Genomic DNA, 23044 nt, shown 5'->3' on the forward strand with positions numbered 1-23044 from the left:
TAATTATGCACTCTTTTTTAAAAAAAATCCTGATTTATTTAATTTCCTTTCGTTCGTTTGTTTTTTTTTTTTGTTTTTGTTTTTTTTTTTTTTGTCTAGAAATCCCCAAACACGACGTTGTTAAAACAAACAAACAAAAAACCCACGAACTCAACCGTGTGAGCTTTTAAATTGAAGTGTATCTGAAAGGCGGAAGCTCTTTTTGGCTCATGCTAGCATTATTTCTTTCTAACATCATTAACTAACCTTTCCGAATAATTCCTTTCAGGGACAAACTAATTAAGAATGTAAATAAAACAACACAAAATATATTTTAGTTATTAAATTAATTGCCTAGGCACAATTGAGTTCATGTGCAGCGCCCCACTCCGGCGCTGATACTGAAGCGCAGCGCTAACCGTCAGTGAGGAAGTTCTAGTTACTTCGTTCACTAGCAGAGGCTAACTCGCTGAAAGGTAAACAAGTCAGCTGAATGAGATGAGACCCAAGTCCCGGATTAAGTAAAGTTTGCCGCAATGAAGGAAGACAAAGAAAACAATCGACCGAAGGAGAAAAGGGTGGAGATAAAGTGTGAAGATGGAGAAAAGACGGAGAAGTCCAAGGAAAAGAAGGAGGCCATGACAAAGGTAAAACTTGCTAGCTGCGTTAGCTCATGTTGCTATAAACCGCCAGGTTGATAAAATTGCAATATTTTTATGTTGTAGTGTTTTATCATCTTTCACGTGTATAATGATACAGTGCGCGTGAACTTAAGAAATCTGTTTATCAGCCCCAACTTTGTTCTCCGGACAATAACTTCACCTATGATTTAAAAAAAAAAAAATAGATTGTGATCAGACGACTACCACCAAGTCTCACCAAAGAGGAGCTGGAGGAGCAACTGCAACCGCTCCCAGAGGTGGACTATTTGGAGTTCTTCTCTAACGACACGAGGTGAGTTTATCTGTAAAGATTCCCTCACTGTTAACAAAAGATAAATATACTCGTATATGTGTGACACATGTGTTTTCCTCTTTCAGCCTTTACCCTCACCTCTTTGCAAGGGCTTATATCAACTTCAGAAACCAAGAGGATATAGTCCTCTTCAGAGATCGCTTTGATGGATATGTATTCATTGACAGCAGAGGTAACAACACCCAGCACGCCCATGCGGGCGGTTTATCCTTCAAGCTCGGGTCCTCTACCAGAGGCCTGGAAGCTTTTATATATATATATATATATATATATATATATATATATATATATATATATAGGGAAGAAGTTACTAAACTGATTTAAAGATTTCCGTAGGAAGGACCCGAAGTTTCATCTTTTTCCACATGATGTTTACGAACAGGTCAGGAGTATCCTGCCATTGTGGAGTTTTCACCTTTTCAAAAAACTGCCAAGAAAAGAAGTAAAAAAAAGGATGCAAAGTGTGGAACAATTGTCGAAGGTAAATATATTCACCCCTTGATAAATACAATTCATCTACTGTAAAACAGCATGTCAGAAAATAAGGAAAAGCATTATAGGTCCACTTTAAGTGCAATTTAGGAACACATATAAAGATACAGAAAAAGTAGTCTTGCTATAATCATTAATGTGTTTATTTGTGTTTCATTTGACTTTAAGATCCAGATTACAAAAGGTTCCTTGAATATTACAACGGGGACGACGAGAAGCTAACGTCTACACCTGAGATCCTGTTGGAGGAGATTGAGGCTAAATCAAAGGAACTCGTTGGTATGTTTCGCAGTCAAATACTGATAGTTTTCAAACAAACGCACTGCAGAATGAATAATTTTTATCATTTCCTTTGTTCAAGCTAAAAAAACAACTCCTCTGCTGGACTTCCTGAAGAATAAACAGGTAAATAAGTTCAGGTCGAGATGTGTATACATTGCTGAAGGCTGGCCTCACACATTTTGTTTTAATGTTCTTCAGAGACTCAGGGAGGAGAAGAAAGAAGAGCGAAGGAGGAGGGAACTCGAGCGCAAACGTCTGCGCGATGAGGAGCGTCGTAAGTGGAGGGAGGAGGAGAGGAGGAAACGCAAAGAGGCAGAGAAGATGAAGAAGCTCGAGAAACCGCTGGAGAAGGACAAAGACCAAGCTAAAGACGAGCCAAAGATAAAGGTGTGTGTGTGCAGTAGTTGAAAGAATAAGCTCAAAACTGTGTCCAACTTTCAGTACTTGATGCGTGTTTACTTTTTCTGTTGTAGCTCCTGAAGAAGCCAGAGAGAGGAGATGAAGGCAACCCGGAGAAGCCAAAAGAGAAGTCCAAGAAGCCAGAGAAGCCAAATAAAGAGGACAGATCTTTGGGAGGTTCTGATCATAAGAGACGTCAGAACATCGAGCACAAGGAGGATCGAGGAAGGAAGTTAGTTCATCACTCTTCTTTTAATTGTCCAAATACATTAACCTTCAACCCTCAAGTGAACAAGCTATTTTAGGTTGACCCCATTATATTTAATACCGGAATGATGTTAATGCCAGAGGAGGTTTGAGCTCTGTGGGTATTGAGCCAACAAAACATTGTTGACACTCTACTAGCCTCAGCTCTCTCTGACTTCACCTGATCTCTCTTTGTGGTTGAGTTGATGTGGTTATTTAATACTTCCACTCTGCAATAGCACTGCTTACAGTTGATTGTGGAAAATGTAGGAGTTCCACAGGAAGACTGTTGTTGTTATGTGTGTTGGTTGTTTGTTTGTTTGTTTGTTTTTAAATAAATGTTTGTAAAGGCAGACTACATGGATTGCTACTTGATTTTAATTAAGAGGTGGCTCAATACTTACTTTCATATAATGAAAATGGTCCCTTATAGGTTCAGTCAAGCTTGTGCTTTTCCCACAGAGGGGACGAAGATGGGCGGAAGGAGTTTAGGGAGCGTGACACGGATCGAGACAGAGACCGAGAGCGCGAGAAGGAGCGTCGGCAGAAAGAGAGGGAACGCTTCAAGCGACAGGATGAGGAACGTCGGAGAAGAAGGGAACATCAGGATGGAGATAACTCCTTCAAGAAGCGGGAGGAGGAGGTTAAAAAAGATAAACCCTTGGAGAAGAAGAAGGGTGAAAACATGCCAGACTCCCCACACACTGAGAAGCCAGAGAAGCCTGCTAAGGACAACAAGAAGGAGGACGGTGGGAAAAGAGAGCGGCTACGGAATAAGGTAACTGCCCGTAGGTCTTAAATCATCACACGATTTCATCCAGTTGTGTTTCTGAGCCTGTTCTTTGTCTGTATCAGGACCGGCCTGCTATTCAGCTGTACCAGCCAGGTGCAAGAAGCCGCAACCGTGCTGCAGGAGGAGGAGCTGAATCCAACTCCGCTGACAGAAAGCCAGATACCGAGGCTAGGAAAGTGGCTGAGAAAGAAGACGACTGAGCAGATTTCTACCTGCAGCATTTTTACGTTTGGCGAAGAGAGAGGAGACAGGCCTGTGGGGCTCAGAGCAGCAGAGTGGCATCTGGAGGCCACGTGCAGCACAGCATCAGGGTCTCCCAGTCTCAGAGGCAGAGGTGTGATTGTGGAGCCTGTTAGTGCCTAAATGTGACCCTGTTTAGTTTTGTTTGATCAAAGAGGTAAACTTTGGAAAGAGTTTGGCTGTAGGGCACATTAGTGAAGCCAAAGCTTTCTTGGACCACATAAACTCAAAGTGACCTTACTTCAGTAGCGTTTCTCTGATGGAAAATGTGTGGTAGGCGCTGAAAACTTTAGCTTTCAACTTGTCTTTCATCTAAAACTCACTCAAACTTTCCAATCAGTCAGTATTTCTACATTGCAGAGCTCTACAGCATAGTTTCTACACTCCTTAATGATTTTCCTTTTGTAGCATTGGCACTTTCAGTTTGAAGTGTACACATAAAAATGACACCTTTGGCTCAATCCCAGCGTCCATGCTCACAAACCTTTGAGTTGTGCTTGTGTTAAATGTGTGAGGGCTACACGTTTTAACTCCTCCATGCACACCATCCTTAAGCCCAGTTTCTCCAGACTTTACCTTAGGGAACTATTCACAGTTCACAGGAAAAGCCAGCAAGTGAGAGGAGCAGCCACCCAAGAAGTCAACGCAATGCACTATATGCCTTATTACACTTTTTAAAAACGTATTATATTTCGACTAAATCAAGTAAATCCATTATATGACAGGTCGCTCTTGTCTCCTCTGTTAGATGGGAGCCTGGAACACAACAGATCAGACAGACCCTAGGCCACAATAATAGAAAACCTATTCTGGCTTTAAGGTTCCTGTTTATACCATTTTGATCCATGTTATACTCGCACACTCACATTACTGCTTTGAGGGTTTCATGTTTAGGGCATAGGGTTCGGCTTTACTCTGCTTGGATAGCCGTACAATTCATATATAACATGAACTGGCAGATATAATCTGCGCTTCTGTTATCTGGGATCAACTGTTTTCATTTCATTCAGTCAGTGACAAAGGAGAAACAGCCATTTTGACTAGACTGGCATGTAAAATTGGAGCTGACTCGACCAATCTGTGGCCTTTCCTCTTTTTCTAATCTCAAACTGTCCTTAAAACATTCATCTGCGATGCTCTAATCTGAATGCAGCATGGAAACATATCACTGCTGGTGATGCTAACATACTGTAGCCTCTTTTGACTACTAATAAAAGAGATCGTCACTAAAGTCTGAGTATCTTTTTTTTTTTTTAAGGTATGAAGTGATCCAGTATCTGGATTGTTGATCAGTCATAAGTGGGGGGAAAAGCTAACAACCTAGCAAATACTTTGATGTTGAGCTGTGTCTTTAGCTTGTGTGCAGTAGAAAGAGACGCCACACTTAGTCCTTTGAACTAAAGAAATAAACAATTGTCCATCAAAAGAAGTGTAAGAATGTTAATAAGGAACTCACGACCTTGTGCTTGGATATTACAGAATCAGCATAACTCAGTACAAAGTAAAATATTCACATTATAAACTCGTGGTAATGACACAGTTTACATGCAGATCTATCCCAGATTATTGTCTGCAGACAAAACAAAAGTAAGAATAAACAAAAGCCTTTTTTGGGGGGGTTATTATTTCGTTTATCCTGCAGGTTGGACCTGGAACATAACGACGCGGTTTGCCGTGAAACATTTAAATGAAATAGATTTGCATGACAAAAAAAAAGTAGGTGTGCTTGGACTTTGCTGTGGACATCAGCAGCAGGAAGCAAGGATAAAAGCGAAGCAGCAGCACTTGGAGGTAATGCTACAGCAGCAGTTTTTCTTTGGGTGTTTCTTTTTTTTAAAGCTGAACTTCAAACTGTGGGTTAGTGATGTGACATGACTGAAAGGCTCAGGTGAGAATGTGCTTCGGCTTCTTTCCTTCTTCCGTTCATGTTCACTTCAGCCAGAGAGGTGCTACTATGCATGGTGTACGAACCAGAAGGAAGTTGGCTCGGTGTTCGGAAGCTATTGTTACACTTACAGCAGCATAATGTGTTGTTTCCAGCTGGATTCATATTATTTCAGCTCACCTGTCTGGTATCGGAGCTTCATATGAGGTGTGTGAAAAGGGGCGGAAAAAGGAGAAAGTAGTGCGCCTATAAATGAGCCTGCAGGAGCCCAGGGACTCTGAAATAAAACCAGACTAGTGCAATTCAAATGGATAGATAACAACGATCCATTCTGTAGTGTTACACTGCATTTATCTCGTTTTCTTTGTTTATCTTATTTTTCTTCATGATTATTACCAGATGGATGCAGGTGAAGGCAAAATTACAACCTTTAAATGGGATAAGGAGGATTTGAAAAGTCAAAAAAGAACAACAAAGAGCCAAGGTGCTCCCAACCTGTGGAAAAAATGTCACGGCATCAGCGGTTATGTTAGAGACATGACTGTCAAGACTGCTTTGGTGCTCTTTCAAACAGGTGGTGTTGTCATTGTGCCATTGAACAAATGCTCATTCAATGGGGCAGCTCAGTTGGAACTGAGAATTTTTCACCAGTAAATGAGGCAAAGCGGCAGTTGGATGCAGAGACAACAGGGAGGGCAGAGAAAACTTAGAGGATTTATATCACAGTGAAGGAGAAGTCAGAAGTTTGCTTCGTTCATTGTGGTCATGAATGTCAAGGTAATTTGGGGCTTTTTGTTATTTCTTGAGCTGTTTCTTTTTCCAGGGTGGAATGATTGTACAGCATACGACTTTAATAACTTAAAAACAGGAATTGGGATTTTCTCTAATCCACACACAGTAACAACTATATGGTATACACAGGATCAATGATGTAGATACACTCAAATCTTTTAATGATACTAGTAATAACTGGTAGTTTCTGTTTGCCAGCATAAAGCGGATTTATTTGACATCTTGATGCATACTCAATCATCCAGGTAAGTAAATCTCCAAAAGTTGATTCTGTTCATCTGGACTTTTGGAGATTTATTTGACAGCACTCACTGGGTGGACCAATACTCAGGACAATTAAAAAGTTCAAAGAACTCAGTGAATATCTAAAAAGGAGAAATGTAGGTTTGCACAAATTGGGAATATGTCTTGGAATAATTTCTAAACAACTACAGTCAAGTTTTACATCTACATCCTGCTCCAAAAATCGACACGTTCAAGTTTGACCTAAAATTTGGAGCTGCCCACGTGGAAAAGCCAAATGCCTTCCGGAGAAAAGTTTTTTTCATGGTCAGACGAGACCAAGATTTGACTATTTGGCCACAGTAACAAGAAATACGTTCAGAGGAGTAAAGGTGATGTTTTCAAACCTGCTTAACAGCAGCTGTACCAAATGTGAATCATGGTGGTGGTAGCATCATGCTCTGGGGCTGTTTTGCTTCCAGTGATACTGGTACATTGCACAAAGTGGATGGAATAATGGAGGAGAGGACTACTTATTTTTCAACTTCGCCTCAAATCAACAGCTACATGGTTGAAACTTGAATACAGCAGGGTGCTCCAAGAGGGCAATGATTCTAAACACACATCAATATTCGTTTTGAAATGGAAAAATCAGGATAACATTAAGCTTCTGGGCCTCAGCTCTATTGAAAATTTGTGGACTATGCTTAAAAGCCAGGAAACCAAACAATTTAAGTGAACTCTATCAATTCTCCTAAGAAGAGTAATCAAATGTCCAGCCAGAATAATGCCAGAAGCATCTGCTCGAGATGCAACTTGCTAAGGGACATTTAACTTAATATTGCATACTTCAGGATTAATGAAAATCCAAAATAAATTCAAACCCGTGCACCCAGTTCTTGTTTTTTAAGATCATTAAAGATGCTGTACAATGTTTTTACCTTGGAAACAGATCAAGAAATCATTAAAAGCTCAAATTACCATGACATTCACAATGACTTCCACTGTAGCATAGCAAAATAAATAAAAATATAAATAAAACTCCTTTTCTCCACTTGTAGTTATGCTCCTACTTCTGTTTTTTTCTGTTTCTTCTCTAAAATTCATCTTAGGATTTGGTGAGTGACAAGCATCTGTATTATGTTGTCTGTGGTTTACTGAGTATAGACACCTGAGGCCAGCACTATGGCTTCACTGAGGCTAACAACAGCAATCAGGCTAAGCGATGACACAAAGGCAGTCATCAACTCCCAATCTCACAATGACGCTTTCACATGAAAGAGGCGGTGATGGTGGAATATGACCAAACACAAACAGGGACGTGTCTGCTGGCAGCATTGCGGCTCATATTACAAAAGGAAATACAACTTTTATCTTTGAAAATTTTTAAGAGGTTAAACACAGTGCAGGTTGGAAGCATGTAGCATGTCTATCCAAGCGGAAGCCAGGAAGAAAAACTGAAGAAAAAAAATGCCATTAAAACAACAGTGAATCTGGCAAATTAGAATAAGTGAAGAATGGATCAACCATCCAGTGCACAACAGAGGTGTGGAAGAGGGTGGAGCCAGGGTGGAATGGATGGAGACAGGTGTCAGGGTTCATTTCTGTTAGCAGGATCACAGCAAGAGTGAAAGGGAAGGTTTACAAGGTGGAAGTGAAACCTGCAAAGCTGGAGGTGACCGAGTTGAAGATTTTCACTGGGAGTGACAAGGATGGACAAGATTAGAAATGAGTACATCAGAGGGACAGCTCGGGTCAGGCTATTTGGAGACAAAGTTAGTGAGGCAAGTCTGAGATTGTTTGGACATGTGCAGAGGAGGGATAGTGGATATACTGGACATGGAATCTTGAATGTGGAGGTGCCAGGCAGAAGGAAACATGGGAGACCACAGACAAGATTTGTGGATGTAGTGAGTGAATGATCTTTCTGAAGAGCTGGCCAGGTGGCAGAGATTCAACCACAGAATGGGGTGTGTACTGTCCTTAGTGATACTGTCTGCTTGCCTTTTCTCTCCATGATGATGGCACAGATTGAGTCCAGATGTGGGAGCTTCATCTCAACAATGTGCTTTGCCATTTTCACCACTTGGTGAAGATCTTTCAGAAGTGCAGATGGCATACCACACTGGTTCACCATTTATCAGGATGGATTCCAGTGTACTCCTGTTAGAAGTTCAGTTTCTGAGGAGGCCTGGCCTGCTGAGGAGTATGCTAGGAATAAGATGAGACGGAGGCAGATGAGCTACCATGGCAACCCCTACAGAGACCATATGAAAGAAGAAGAAGAAGAAGAAGAAGGTCAAGTAATGACTAAAACCTAGACTTTAGGATTTTAAAGCAGGTACTCTGCTTTAAAATCATATATTGCAATTTTATAGGGAAAAAAGTTAAAAACTGGAAAGTATATCAGAAATACATTAACTCCTGTGATTTTGTGTTTCTTGATCAATTCAGCTATGGTGCTCAAAGACTTTAGATGCTTTAGATGCTCTGTGACCATATTGGTGTGAAGTGACTACCGGGTAAAACTAAAAAAAACTGAAGTCAGTTATCCTGTTTTTTAGTTCAAGGCTCCGGCTCTGTGTGAACTATCTCTTGAATGAAAGGCAAACCGTTAAAACTATGACATGTACTTCCTCTAATGACACGTTGGTGTCGCTGTTTGTAGGACGTGGAACAGTTTTTTGGACGCTTATTGGTCAAAAAGCCGTGGCGTCACTTCTCTCGTTCTTTTCGACCACCGCCATAGTGGGGAAAGGACTGTGGAGAAAATGGTAAATAGAAAATCTACAAACATCCGAGCTAGCATGGCTTATTAAAGTTCCCCGAAACCTTAAGCATTTAAAACTAAAATTATTGTCACGATAACAATGTGTATGTTATACGAAAAAAATGAGATGGAGCATATTAAAAGTGCTCAGTGATGCTAGCCGGTACGGTGGTTCTGCGCATGCTAGCGGCCAGCTTGTTTATTTTAGCACTGAAAGCTTTAAAAAATTAGTTTTAAACCAGAAGCATTTGGTTAAAGATGTATATACTTGGTGTTTTAAACGATTGTGCTAATACGGTGTCTTTTACGTCTTCCAGTCGTCCCACAAGACTTTCAGAATCAAGCGCTTCCTCGCCAAGAAGCAGAAACAGAACAGGCCGATTCCTCAGTGGATCAGAATGAAGACCGGCAACAAGATCAGGTGAGCTTACCATGACTGATTTTACCTGCCCTGTGCATCTTGTAAGGCCGAGAGCTGACGGTATACGGGTTCCCACATTTGTACACGTTATTGTAGTCATGCAATCCACCTCTGTTCAGTGCTGCAGGCTTATGAGAACCAAGACAGAAAAGGGAAAGTTGATTTTTTTTTTTTTTTTTCAAAAAAAAGCTGTAAAGTGTCTAGTTTCAAACATTCTTTCAAGCTGCATATGACCATTTAAGATTAGTATATTTATTTTCATCATGTCTCCCCCACCACTGGAATCCTCTGCCTCATCCTTCTCACCCATAAACATGCTTATTTGTTCCCAACTCAGAATCGGTCAGACCAGATTGAAAGAACGTTTAAGTAACATCAGGTCCATTAGAACCTATTCCGGTCAGCTGGTTTTCAGGGTTTTCCATTGGGTCATAGTACCTGATAGCAGGTACTTTTTCAATACGTACTTCGCCAGGGTCCAAGCGATCTGAAAAAGCAAACAACCCCACACATATTAGGTGGCGCTGTAATAGAAAACGAGTCACCCTGATCAGAGTAGGTACTAATGGGAAAAGGGCCAGTCACTTTTTAGGTTTTATACCTTTTTTTAGGACTCCTTGCTGTCCACATCAACAGCTTTGTCAGTCAATGTAATCATTTGATTGTTGTGTCCTGCACATCCCTGCTTCCTTTATTTTCCATTTGTGAATTCATCAGTTCTCTGTAATCCAGTCATAAGGCAGGCAAGGGGAGAGGAGAGATTTGAATACTCTTGCATGAAGTGCGGCCTCATTGCCGTTTAAGGAGAGAAAGTTTCTAGTTAATAATAAACTTTAAATAAATCATTTAGTTTTGCTGTGGAAAAAGTAGAAGTGTATGAATATATTTAATATTCTGTAAATAAATAAATAATGATAATTCACTTAAGTCCCGTTCAATGCTAGATTAATTTTATTGTAGCATTTTAATGCATATTGCAGCCATTGTAAAATGAATGTATCTTTGAAGCTTATAATGACCCCGTTGAGGCTGCTGTAGCTGGTGCAGCAGTAAGTGATGTAGCTGATGTTGTTGGTGAACTTTGATATCACACTGTATTCTAGGGCTGTTCGATATAACAATATATATCGGATGACGATGTAAAAACGTCTATCGTTTCATTTTACGCTATCGTTTGTTTCGTGGTGTCGCAAAATAAACTGTTTACAACAATATTTTTTTCATGGTTTTGATGGTCACTGTAGTGACTATATTCATTTGTTAAAGTTCTCTCTTTCTCTTATATTTAATATAACCACACTACAGACGGACAAGCGACTGTTTTTATGCGTTGTCATTATCAACAACGACGGTAAAACCATCGCGTGTCCGCTTGTTTATTTTCCACATAAACCTTTTCACAATAAAGCTCAAGATCCTGTTGAGACTTTTCAAAATAAACCGAATCACGTAAAAGAGTATGCAGAGTATTTACAGATGAGAAGCAAAAAAAGAGCCGTCAGGTGCTAAAAAATAAACCTTAGACTCAAACGTTAGAACAGGCTTTCCCCCGCAGCACGCCGTGTAATAAATACTCACAAAGCAAACGGCGGCCGTTACAACTTATGTCTAAAAATGTATCGTTTCATGCATCAGTTAAAACACTCGACTCCAGCTACATGAGGCGCAGCTGGAAACACTTCACGCAAGTCGAGCTGCCAGAGATTCACAGAATTTACAGAAAATGTTAAATTTTCGTGATTTATATCGTTATCGGGACAATATAATTCTTATATCGGGATATGAGATTTTGGTCATATCGCACAGCTCTACTGTATTCCTAATATTTCTAGCACAGTGTATATCATCGGAGATGCCTTTAAGCCTCTTTTCCCCTTGTTGCAGTGGTTTTGAATTTAACTTGTAAATTTGGTGTCGAAAATATTTGTGCTCATGAAATTTCCTTAAAGGTGGAAATCAGTAATTCCACCGTGCGGGTTGTTAAGAGTACTGCAGGGAGGATAGATTAATTTGAAAAGAACTCCATAATTTCAGGTTTTTGTGATGTCAGCGTTGCGATTAGGTGGTTCACAGATGGCTCAAATCTTAGTGAAGCTGAGTGTCTGTTTAAATGGGCTGTCAACATTCAGTTTCATTGCTGAGCTGCACGTGTTATCAGGAAGTGCTGACGCACCTGAGTGTAATTGCAGGGAGGAACATCATCTCATGTAAAGCAGGTCTGCAATTGCAGCACTTAGTTACAGTGGAGTGCTGTCATTAACCCTGCTGAGAGCATGTTTCTGCTGCAGAGCTTGTTCTCTCACTTGCTGTGCCGGTGATGAGGAAACTCTGTAGCCGAACACTAATGACCGATCTGCTGTTCTTTGGCTCCGTCATCTTGTATAAACTCTGTGGATGCCATGATTGCCATGAATACTGCAGTGATTTAGTGCCTGTAAAAAGTGACATTATTTCTAATTATCTCTTCAAAGGGGAATTTAAATTCACTAAATCACTATAGGGCTTTGTATTGATTTATAATATTTATCACACTGAAGAATACACAATGTACATGCTGTGCTGGAGAATCTGAAACTAGACGCACATCAAACAACTTTGCATACTCTGAACCCGTGAACCAACGATTCATTTGAATATTTCCTTGGTGTGGAGCATTATTAAGGAAGCTCTCACCACTCAATAGAGACTGTTAAAGCTACTATTTACATGGTTTTGACCACTTAAATTGTTGTAAAACCATCTTAGTGTTTTGAAAGCTCATGTGATGCAAGAGATCTGACACCATGGGAGACTGTTCTCATTACCCAATGATTTGTGATGGACTAATCCTTGCTCAATGAACATTGGATGATCCTCCTTTGACTTAAAAAAAAAAGAAGAAGACCACAAATAATGAACTTTTAATATGATCTGAAACTGGTTGTTGAGCCCAAAACGTAATCTTGCAAGGCTTTACTGAGGTCACAGACGTTTGTCTCGAGTTTGAAAAAGACCTTTAGTCTTCTTGTGAGCAGAAAAGTACTCCCCTTGTGGTCATTTAAAGGATTGCAGGTTTAAGGTACTTAGCTTCACTTTTCAGTACCTGAAGCATTTTTCCACGTTTTATACTGTCTGCCTGTGAGTTTGACTTTTGTGAAAACTTGCATACCCCCATTTTGCACACACATAAATTAACTTACCAAAATAAATCTCTTTAAAGGTATACATTTATTAGGAAGAGCACATGGTTAGGTGCATTTAGTAATCCATTAAGTGTTCCACGGTGGCAGGTTGTACTAAAATCACATTTATTAGCTACACTGGTGTTTGTTTTTCCTGCTATAATAAGCTCCCCCAAAAAATTCAGTTTATTTGCAGTTTGACACCAAGTAAAACCATCAGCAACAGAGATAATATTAGCCTTTTATGTTTTTGTACAGAGAGGTTTTAATTCTTTCCACTCAGGGTTTGACAGCGTGACAGTTTAATAGTTTGCCAACATCAGAATCTCAGTGTTTTCCTCCTGACGGATTTATTTTTTGTTCTTTCATTTTAGGTACAACTCCAAGAGGAGACACTGGAGGAGAACCAAGCTTGGCCTGTAAACATGAGGCTCTGTGGATCCCAGCATCACAACATGCGCCAGGAACTCCAGCTGATGGACTGACTGCAGGGGACAAGCCATGTTATCTGGAGCAGGAATCATTTTGTACAGATACTCTGGTTATACTCATGTTTGACAATAAAAGATCATTGATCAAATGTGAAATGCTTGAGTGGCGTCTTTTTCTCTCCCGCAAAGTGTTTACTTTTCTCAGGAAAATCAAATATGTAGAAGCTGCCATGCTGACACAGCTCGGCAAAAAGAAGCACTTGGACTGAAAGGGGGTTTGTGTTTGACCACACAGCTAACACTTCTGAATCACAGTTTCATGGAAAACTGTTCACTTGCTGTTTAGTGTGAATTTGACTTCTGACTTTGTAGTCTTTGGAATAAATACCAGAGGTATTAAAGGAAGCCTCAATAAGCAGCAGGATGAACTAGGAAAAAATGATTTCAGAGCTCATACACTGCAGGGAAAGCTCCTACACAGCCAATTACTAATATTGGAGTTGACACAAGTAGCGCAAATGAGTCTGGGCAGGAAGCGGGAAAAGTCCATTAAAAGCAGCTTATGAAAGACAAAGTAACACTTTAAAGTTTGGCTATTTTACTGAAATTAGTTTAGAAATCAGTCATGTAAACACTGCTGGTCTTGGATGAGTGAAGCACATCCACCAATATAAATGGGTATTTTGTTTCTGGAAAGCATACTTGAAAAACTGCACATTCTTGCTGCCTTAACATTTAGCTTGATCTTTACCGCTTGAATAGTCACCACTGCCTACAAACTAGCCTTTCACTGTCTTCACGACCCCTTCTGAAACTAACAAAAATAGTGGAGTGATGATGCACATATTGGAAAGTATGTGTCATCCCCCACTCATGTTTTGCTTCCAAGCAAAGGAGGAAAGGAGGGCAGCAGCTTTTTTAGAGACCGAAGCCTCCAGCCGCGTCTCCTCTTAGTCCGGTCAAAGTGCTTCACTTCCTCTGCCTCCACAGCATCGTCCTCTTCACATGCGGTCAAGTTCACTGCGCCAGCGCAGTTGTTGTTGCCGTTCTTGTTGACGTTTTGCGTGCATCCCCAGCTGTGCTCTTCATCCCAGGCCCCCAGCAGCTCCTTCATCTCCGGCGGGGCGTTTTCCCTCAGATACTGCCAGGGCCTCTTTCCGTTGTAGTCCATTGCGTCCACGTTGGCATTGAAAGCTCCGACCAGCAGCTTGATGACCATGTACTGACTGTGCATGCTGGCGAGGTGCAGAGGCGTGAGCCCACCGCTGCCCTTCAGGTTCACGTTCACGGGGATGCCCTCGCTTTGTGCGTAGCGCAAAAGTTTGATCAGAGTCTCGTCCTGTCCCCTCTTGGCCAGCCAATGCAGGACCGAGTAGCCGCTGATGAAATCCTTCCTGGTTAATAGCTGGGGGTCCTCTGAGATAAAATCCATGATGATTTCATAGCTGCCCTCCACCGCTGAGAGCATCCACGCGTGCTCCATCGGATACAAAGCCCAATCCGTGTCCTCCTCGCCGGAGCGGCTGTAATTCTGCGAGGACAGCACGCTGCTAAACCCGCTGTTGGACGAGTTCCCCAGAAGCAGTTCCTTCAGGTACTTTTTACGCATAGCGGGTGTGATAGACTCCCTCTCCGGAGCGGCGCTGTCACAGACTTCTTGCTGCCTCTGCAGCCTCGTCCTACGCTGGAAACCCCCGGGCACTGGCATGGGCATGACCTGCATGCCGTATCTGGACACTCGCTCCACAACGGTGCCCTTTTTAGACCCCCTGCCGCCGTGGGCGTCGGTATTGCTGACAGCTGGTTCAGACATAGCTTCATCCGAGCTGCGCCCAAGCATGTCTGAATTCTTCTGCAGAGCTCAAGGCTACTTCCTTTTTATTTAGACAACACCCGAAGATATGTCAAATTATAAACATGAAACCATTTCCTCCGCTTGACTGGACTCGGTCCCCTGTGTAAGGGAGGAAAAAGCTCTTTAAAAACATTTCAGCTAACGCGATTATTGGCGAACACAGAAGTTCCTCATTTTGCCATGTTAAGAAGCCAAACCTACGCTTAAGTTTCCGTCTAAAACGGCTGCCACTCACCTGTTCTGCACTCAAACCGCACACACCGACTCTTCAGGTGTGCCACCCAATAGGTGATCTAAAAATCACGTAACACGTCACGAGTAATTTTAACCGTTCATCCCCCAAAAAGTTACGTGACGCAGATTATTCTTAGTCTTGCAAGAGGAACCGAGACAAAGTCCACTCATCTCCCAATAGCGGGAAACCCTCACATGACCACTGATGGACTTTAAAAGCAGGAAGTAATATCCGGCATACTTTCATGGCCAGTCACCAATTATAAAGTGGAGCTCCAGCACATAAAACACACCATGCACGATTTAAAAAACAAAAAACAAAAACAACAACTTTATTTCAATTAAAAGCAGACAAAAAACACAACTTTAATCAGTATCAGGTTCTGGAGGAAGCTCCACTGTTAGCTCCTCGAGCGTCTGAAGAAAGGCATCCAGCTCCACACGGCAATCTGAAGAGAGATACGGGGAATTTAATCATACAGAAGGTTAATGATACCTGTAGTTAATTATACCAGGAGATTCAAACTTGCACTTCAGATGCAAAGATACAATTACAGTTGCTTGATAAAAGTAGTTTTATTTGAGGGCTGCATACCATTTATAAATCCCAAAGTCCTAAATTGTACATCTAATCCATTAGAGCAGAGGTTGAGAAAGTAGAGGTCAAATTGAGGGCCACATAAATGCCATGTTTGTAATGTCTCATTCCAGAGTCTGTTTATAGTGGCAGCTGTCACTTTTGTGCTTGTGTGTAGTTTTAACCGTTTTTGAGGCGAGGTTTCTTGATACTAGGTGCACTTGTCAGAGTTGGGAAGATTTAATTTGCTACGATGGAACAGAATTTAAATTTGTTTTTACTCTTGCAGTTAACAGCCATCACAGGGTACGCCATACTGCAAGACAGAACCAACATGAGATGATTTCGGGCTGATAGGAATTAAACAGCTTTCCAGGAAGAAAGCTCTGGGAAAACCCTGTTTGTTTTAGAGTGACGGACAAGAGAGCCCAGGGGTGACACTGAAGAAAATGTATTAGTCGTATTTCCCAAAGGCTCCTGAATCATAGCTTAGGAAGGCACTAATATCATTGCCCTAATTTTATGTTGGGCAATACTGGCCCTGCTGACAGTAGCGTTTATGTCAGAGGCTGGTATTTGGTTCAAGTCATCAATTTTGCACAGGTAAGAGGCAAAATGTATTCAAGTGTAAAAACCACCAATGCATCTCCAGCATTACGTGAAGTGAAAATGAACTGTACAGCCACATTTCTTTCCTCGTTGGGCCCCTTGTACTACACAGAGCCCAGCCCTGTTCCCTAAGGCATGATTTGAGCTTATACAGGCAACTTCAAACTTCCCGAGTTTTCTGTGTTATGTCACCATGGTAACTTATGCTGTAGAGCAGGTTAAGTCTGTAGCAAATTCTCTGGAAAGTCATCACCATTCCTGGAAGACACCTTAGACCTGTGATAAGAATCTGCATTTGTCACAGGTTCTTAGGATTTAAAATTATTCCTCAGTTACCGGTTTCCCTTTGGCCAATAAAAACCATTTCATTGTTCTATAAACAGTGATCTAAGAAAAGGACACCTAATTTTAATCAAATTCACTTCTTACTTCCATTCATCTTTTCAGACTGTTCAACACCAGAGCTGCCACAGAGACTAAAAAGCCATCTCGTGCACATCTAAACATTAATTTAATAACAGTTGCAGTCTGTTAAATTCTGCTATGCCTTAAAGACAGCTGTGATACTGTTTGTCTTAACTGGCATTTATTATTCTCACCTTTCCTTCCTGGCTGTAATAAAGCAGTCATTTCAGTCTTGTCCGATTTAGACTACTGCAGGAAATCCACGTTGTTACTTATGATTTGACCACAAACCCCTTTTAAGCCATTTACATCATAGCCTTTTACGTAACCTGATGTACACCTCCCGAGAAATGCAACTACACCTCAGGCTGACCTAACCTGCAATGACCAAATTATGTTGGAGGCTACGGTGTATGGTTGAAAGGCGTTTCCGGTTATGTCGCAAGTTATGACAGATTTCCTGCAGTAGACCAAATCTGGGATTACTGACCAGAAGTCCTTAACACATTCAGGGTTTAATGCGCTATTGTGCCATGCTTCTCTCACACCTGTATTGTGCGCTTAATCTCCCCCCCCTTCAGTTTCATCTTTTCCTGCAAAATCAGTTGCTCTGCAGCCAGCAGACTTATCTAAAATAAATAAAGGAAGCTAGGAGAATGACTCATTTAGGTGAACTAAACCTTACAAAGCTGCTTTGTTAGAGTGCAGCAATATGCATGATTATTATTAACCACTGCAGTGGTTCTTTGAATAAACCAGGTGCTTGAAATAGGGTTCTTTGCCCCTGACCAAAAGTTGATACCTGAATGTTTCAAAGTCACAGCTGGTGGGTTTGGGAGTGGTGCCAGCTCTTCAAAGTCATCCTCACACATATCAGGTACTTGTGAGAAACAGGCGAGTCCAGGTAAAGCAAGTTTACTTAGAGGAATCAAGTCTTCAGGTACGTCATACCTCAAGTACTCTGGAAATGCAAATAGAAAACAAGGAAAGGTTGTTGAGGAGATCCATGGAATTGAAAATTTTTACCTTTTGTTAAGGTTACAAGCTAATACTTCTATCACAAAATGGGACAAGTGGTTTCCAAATAAAGAACTTTGTGTTGACAAGATTGATTGTTAGTTAATTTACAAACCAAACAATCAATCTTGTCAACACAAAGTTCTTTATTTGGAACACAGTTCTACAAGAAAGATAAGTTACTGAGAAAGTGGTTGTGCTTAAAGTGCTGCACTGAGCTGAAATTTAAAACGTCAAGATATTTTAAATGAAATTTTACATTAAGTGCCTCAAAGGCTTCAAACTGAACAGCTTGATATATTATGGACCATCTTCCATTGCAGTCACATGCCCCTCAGATGGTCAACTCCAAATGCAGTATTGCCAGCCATGGTCTTTCCACACTCACGACAGTAAATGCACTGGATCATGTTGCCAGCTTTGAAATGTATACACTTTCCCCATTTTACTATCAGCGGGCTCTGGCTCAGTTGATCGTATGTGGCTAATTATCTGATGCTATCTCTGGACTAGTGTTAGACAGGAAAGTTATCAATCGTTCTTTTCATTTTTTCCCCTCATTGCCCACAGCTATAGTGGGGCAAAAAAGTATTTAGTCAGCCACCGATTGTGCAAGTTCCCCCACCTAAAATGATGACAGAGGTCAGTAATTTGCACCAGAGGTACACTTCAACTGTGAGAGACAGAATGTGAAAAAAAAAAAAAAAAAAAAAAAAAAAAAATCCATGAATCCACATGGTAGAATTTGTAAAGAATTTATTCTTAAATCTGGGTGGAAAATAAGTATTTGGTCACCTCAAACAAGGAAAATCTCTGGCTCTCACAGACCTGTAACGTCTTCTGTAAGAAGCTTTTCTGTCCCCCACTCGTTACCTGTATGAATGGCACCTGTTTGAACTCATCTGTATAAAAGACACCTGTCCACAGCCTCAAACAGTCAGACTCCAAACTCCGCCATGGCCAAGACCAAAGAGCTTTCGAAGGACACCAGGAAAAGTATTGTAGACCTGCACCAGACTGGGAAGAGTGAATCTACAATAGGCAAGCAGCTTGGTGTGAACAAATCAACTGTGGGAGCAATCATCAGAAAATGGAAGACATACAAGACCACTGATAATCTCCCTCGATCTGGGGCTCCACGCAAGATCTCATCCCGTGGGGTCAAAATGATCATGAGAACGGTGAGCAAAGATCCCAGAACCACACGGGGGGACCTGGTGAATGACCTGCAGAGAGCTGGGACCAAAGTAACAAAGGTCACCATCAGTAACACACTACAACGGCAGGGAATCAAATCCCGCAGTGCCAGACGTGTTCCGCTGCTGAAGCCAGTGCATGTCCAGGCCCGTCTGAAGTTTGCCAGAGAGCACATGGATGATACAGCAGAGGATTGGGAGAATGTCATGTGGTCAGATGAAACCAAAGTAGAACTTTTTGGTATAAACTCAACTCGTCGTGTTTGGAGGAAGAAGAATACTGAGTTGCATCCCAAGAACACCATACCTACTGTGAAGCATGGGGGTGGAAACATCATGCTATGGGGCTGTTTTTCTGCCAAGGGGACAGGACGACTGATCCGTGTTAAGGACAGAATGAATGGGGCCATGTATCGTGAGATTTTGAGCCAAAACCTCCTTCCATCAGTGAGAACTTTGAAGATGAAACGAGGCTGGGTCTTCCAACATGACAATGATCCAAAACACACCGCCCGGGCAACAAAGGAGTGGCTCCGTAAGAAGCATTTGAAAGTCCTGGAGTGGCCTAGCCAGTCTCCAGACCTCAACCCCATAGAAAATCTGTGGCGGGAGTTGAAAGTCCGTGTTGCTCGGCGACAGCCCCAAAACATCACTGCTCTCGAGAAGATCTGCATGGAGGAATGGGCCAAAATACCAGCTACTGTGTGTGCAAACCTGGTAAAGACCTATAGTAAACGTTTGACCTCTGTTATTGCCAACAAAGATTATGTTACAAAGTATTGAGTTGTGTTTTTGTTATTGACCAAATACTTATTTTCCACCCTGATTTACAAACAAATTCTTTACAAATCCTACCATGTGGATTCATGGATTTTTTTTTTTTTTTCACATTCTGTCTCTCACAGTTGAAGTGTACCTCTGGTGCAAATTACTGACCTCTGTCATCATTTTAAGTGGGGGAACTTGCACAATCGGTGGCTGACTAAATACTTTTTTTGCCCCACTGTACATCCACTTCTACTGGGCCTAAGCTACTCAACTTTTTTTTTTTTTTTTTTTAAAGTTGGACCATTGAGAAATTAGGACGCATGTGCGACCAAATTGGTTGCACTCTAGAGCCTTGTATATGTCTCACCCACATTTGTATACATGTGGTCAATTCATGAATACAATGCTGTGTTTTCACTACTAAAATTGCCTCCGTCGACTGCTTCCTTCTTTGGTCTTGGGGGAAAAAAAAAAAAAAAAAAAAAAAAGAAGTGTAAAACCTTCATTAAAAATAATTTTAAAACACATTTTAAAAGCCACATCATGGCCTTATTCAAGTACACCCGAATCATATTTTGATTTCACAAGTTTGAGGCAAACCTTCCGATTACTTAACCAAATCAAATTAGCTTCAAATGAAAGCATAAACTTGTGCTACAGTGCAGCAGCATTTTAAAATTGACGGGTCAAATATGCAACAACTTTCCAAATTCTGCCTTACTGTTTTTGCCCTTTTAAAATAACCACCAAGCAGAACTTGACAATTACAACTTATAGCATCAGTTACCTAGTGGGTCATAAGAGAACAACTTCTCAGTTTCTGGATACTCCACATTGGCTTGAGGTGCATTTTTGGCTTTTGTTTCCTCAAGGCAAACTGGTGGCTGTGGCAGAGAAAAATCAAATAAGTCAGAATACAGCCAAGCATTTAGTGTATACTTGAATAATTATATAGTCCAACCTGTTTTAGGAGTTTCTTCTCTTGTTTGCTGATGGCAGGGGTCGAGACTTTTACGTTAAGGCAGCCGAAAGCCTTACGTCCAGATGGCAAGGGGGTGCTGAATGGTTTTGTAGGAGATTTGACTAGTTTCTCTGAATGCAGGGACAAAAATGTTAACGTGGCACCTATGCAAACGTTATCAGTGTTTCAAGAGCAGAAAAAAAAGAAAGTCGACCAAAGACATAATTTTCATACCTGGAGCAGACTGAAGCCGCTGCCTCATTTTCTGTGTAGGTGCATGGAGACCTGCATTTTCCCGCTCTGCAAAGATTATATTGGCCATCTGAAAACAAGAAGACACTGGCTACTGCAGCTTTATGTAGGGAGAATTTCTATAGCAGTGTTTAATACATTACAGCAAAGAGTGCCTCTTAACAGGCTAGCCCTTTTCTTGCTTTTGTCATGTAGTACTAAACTGAATACAATCAGCATTTGTATGTGTGTGAATGAGACTTTCCCCAAGTAAAGAGTTGGGTGAGCATCAACTCCTAATAGCCAACTGCTTTAAGTTCAGTACCCTTTTATGAATACAGTGCTGGAACTAATGGCAAGTTTGGCAGCATTACAGGCTACAGCATTGTTGCAGCAAACATAATATGCTTCTACTCATCATACCTTAAAGACCTCTTAGCACCATATTTCAACAATGCACTTCACTCCCAGAGTGCAGGCTTAATTTCAGTTCCTAGAGTTTCCAGAAGTAGAATGGGAGGCAGTGCCTTCAGCCTGCTCGTACTGAACCAGCTTCTACTTTGGGGTCCGGAAACTGACAACAGCTCTGTTAAAAGTTAGGTGTAAATCCTTTTTCTAAAGCTTCTAGTTAGAGTTGAGGCGACCCTGAGGTTCTGCAACATACATCAGATTCATTCATCTCCCTCTAAACTTCCAACAAGTTGCAGCAGATGGTTTCTAATGCAATTATAATTCAAACCAAAACAAATAAAAGTCTGCAAAATAGAATGAATTTGGAAAGTAAAGCACTGAAAGGAAAGACCAAAACAAATTGGTAAAACTAGTCAATTTATTTTAGCTCAGTGTAATGAAAACAGTGAGGCCTGCTGTGATGTACAGTTTGGAGATGTTAGCAAAGGAGGTGTCAGGGTTATTTTCCCCCCACTGGAAGTGATCTGGATGGACAGGACCAAATGAGTATATCAGAGGGACAGTTCAGATGGAACAATAGAGTCAAAGTTATAAGGCTGAGACGGTTTGGATACTTGCAGAGGGTTGGTTTGACAGGGGAGCATGACAGGGATACTGAGATTGTTGTGGTGGTCTTTAAAAGGGAGCAGCACAAAGAGAAAACACTTTGGGACAATTTGTTATTTACATTAAATTTCAAGTAACTGCATAGCTCGGGCGGACCCTTTTAACCATATGATTGAAAAACAAACTCAAATCATTTTCCCAATCAAAATAAAGAGTGCTGCCTCCTAGCGGCTTTTCTTTTTAAAGGAAAAAAAAAAGAATTTGTTTGATAAAGTAGAAATAATATAGCATCGATTAACATTAGATGTAGTGTTCACGGGTAAACTCATTAAGGAAATGAGTGAATCCTTGTCTCCAGTTTATGCAAATACATACGAGTACAAACTGATGTTATTGGATGCCAAACAGCAACACGTAGTAGTAAGTTTAGTAAAGTTAAGCAAAACACTTCCACCATAACGAATAAAACTTCTGGTGAACAGAAAAGGTTGATTTTGAGGTAGTCTTAAAACAAAAGGGAGATACAGAATCAAAATGTTGCTTTAGTGCGCTAACTAGCTAGCACGCTAGCTCACGTCATTGACAAAGCGTCTTCGCCATTTAATAAACTTACCGTCGCTGGTAATAAAGTCAACATTTGCTTTAACAGACCGTTAACACCAACATTACCTCAGTCCTCTGTGATAGTCGCCGCTAGCTGCTCCCAGATCACAAACTTGTTTTGGTACGAAAACTTGTACAGCTGCTACCGCGAATCGTTTTTAAATTCACGGTCCACCTCCCATTGGTCGATGTAGCACACATGACTTGAAATGGGCGTTACGCTAAAAAAATAAATATCTGCCAACAGAAATGCTTTAATATTGCTATCATATTTATATCATGCACGGCACATATTTATAATCATGTATTAATTAATGGTAAAACAACAATAACCCTAAATCAATTACGTATTTAGGAAATACAGCCCTGATCTTTATTTGGAATTCGTGTTAGTTCTCACGTAAAACCCATAAACATTACTTCCCGTGCTTACATACATCTCCTAAGTGTGTTTGAGACAGTGCTTAATTTTTTGAAGTTATA

The 23044-nt window shown here is 41.0% G+C and overlaps 4 protein-coding genes and 1 non-coding gene across 6 annotated transcripts; 3 read left to right on the forward strand and 2 right to left on the reverse strand.

Annotated features, from left to right (window-relative positions):
* Nucleotides 1-173: 173 nt before the first annotated feature.
* upf3b (UPF3B regulator of nonsense mediated mRNA decay) lies at nt 174-4637 on the forward strand. The gene is made up of 10 exons (XM_004545766.6): nt 174-626; nt 827-933; nt 1020-1126; nt 1337-1435; nt 1615-1725; nt 1808-1851; nt 1927-2115; nt 2202-2359; nt 2836-3151; nt 3229-4637. Exons 1-10 carry the CDS (start codon nt 516-518, stop codon nt 3364-3366), a joined length of 1380 nt encoding a protein of 459 aa, XP_004545823.3. The 5' UTR covers nt 174-515; the 3' UTR covers nt 3367-4637.
* Nucleotides 4638-8973: 4336 nt separating this feature from the next.
* rpl39 (ribosomal protein L39) lies at nt 8974-13244 on the forward strand. The gene is made up of 3 exons (XM_004545768.2): nt 8974-9079; nt 9393-9496; nt 13032-13244. The coding sequence occupies exons 1-3, from the start codon at nt 9077-9079 to the stop codon at nt 13078-13080; spliced, it is 156 nt and encodes a 51-aa protein (XP_004545825.1). The 5' UTR covers nt 8974-9076; the 3' UTR covers nt 13081-13244.
* Nucleotides 11706-11840, forward strand: LOC111501408 (small nucleolar RNA SNORA69). The gene has a single exon (XR_002721488.1). It is a non-coding gene; the product is annotated as a small nucleolar RNA SNORA69 (small nucleolar RNA).
* On the reverse strand, nt 12685-15503 carry sowahd (sosondowah ankyrin repeat domain family d). 2 transcript variants are annotated; one of them, XM_004545767.6, is made up of 2 exons: nt 15179-15503; nt 12685-15042 (listed from the first exon to the last, which is right to left on the reverse strand). In XM_004545767.6, the coding sequence occupies exon 2, from the start codon at nt 14926-14928 to the stop codon at nt 13960-13962; it is 969 nt and encodes a 322-aa protein (XP_004545824.2). In that variant the 5' UTR covers nt 14929-15042; nt 15179-15503; the 3' UTR covers nt 12685-13959. The 2 variants fall into 2 exon arrangements, with proteins under 2 accessions (XP_004545824.2, XP_076731735.1); XM_076875620.1 differs by lacking the exon at nt 15179-15503 and adding an exon at nt 15145-15163.
* A 15-nt stretch (nt 15504-15518) lies between these two features.
* Nucleotides 15519-22785, reverse strand: pttg1 (PTTG1 regulator of sister chromatid separation, securin). Its single transcript, XM_076875627.1, has 6 exons — nt 22628-22785; nt 20945-21032; nt 20711-20841; nt 20537-20633; nt 17571-17729; nt 15519-15626 (listed from the first exon to the last, which is right to left on the reverse strand). The coding sequence occupies exons 2-6, from the start codon at nt 21030-21032 to the stop codon at nt 15544-15546; spliced, it is 558 nt and encodes a 185-aa protein (XP_076731742.1). The 5' UTR covers nt 22628-22785; the 3' UTR covers nt 15519-15543.
* Between the last annotated feature and the right edge of the window lie 259 nt (nt 22786-23044).

This window comes from Maylandia zebra, linkage group LG2 (genome assembly GCF_041146795.1).
Source record: "Maylandia zebra isolate NMK-2024a linkage group LG2, Mzebra_GT3a, whole genome shotgun sequence".
NCBI lineage: Eukaryota > Metazoa > Chordata > Actinopteri > Cichliformes > Cichlidae > Maylandia > Maylandia zebra.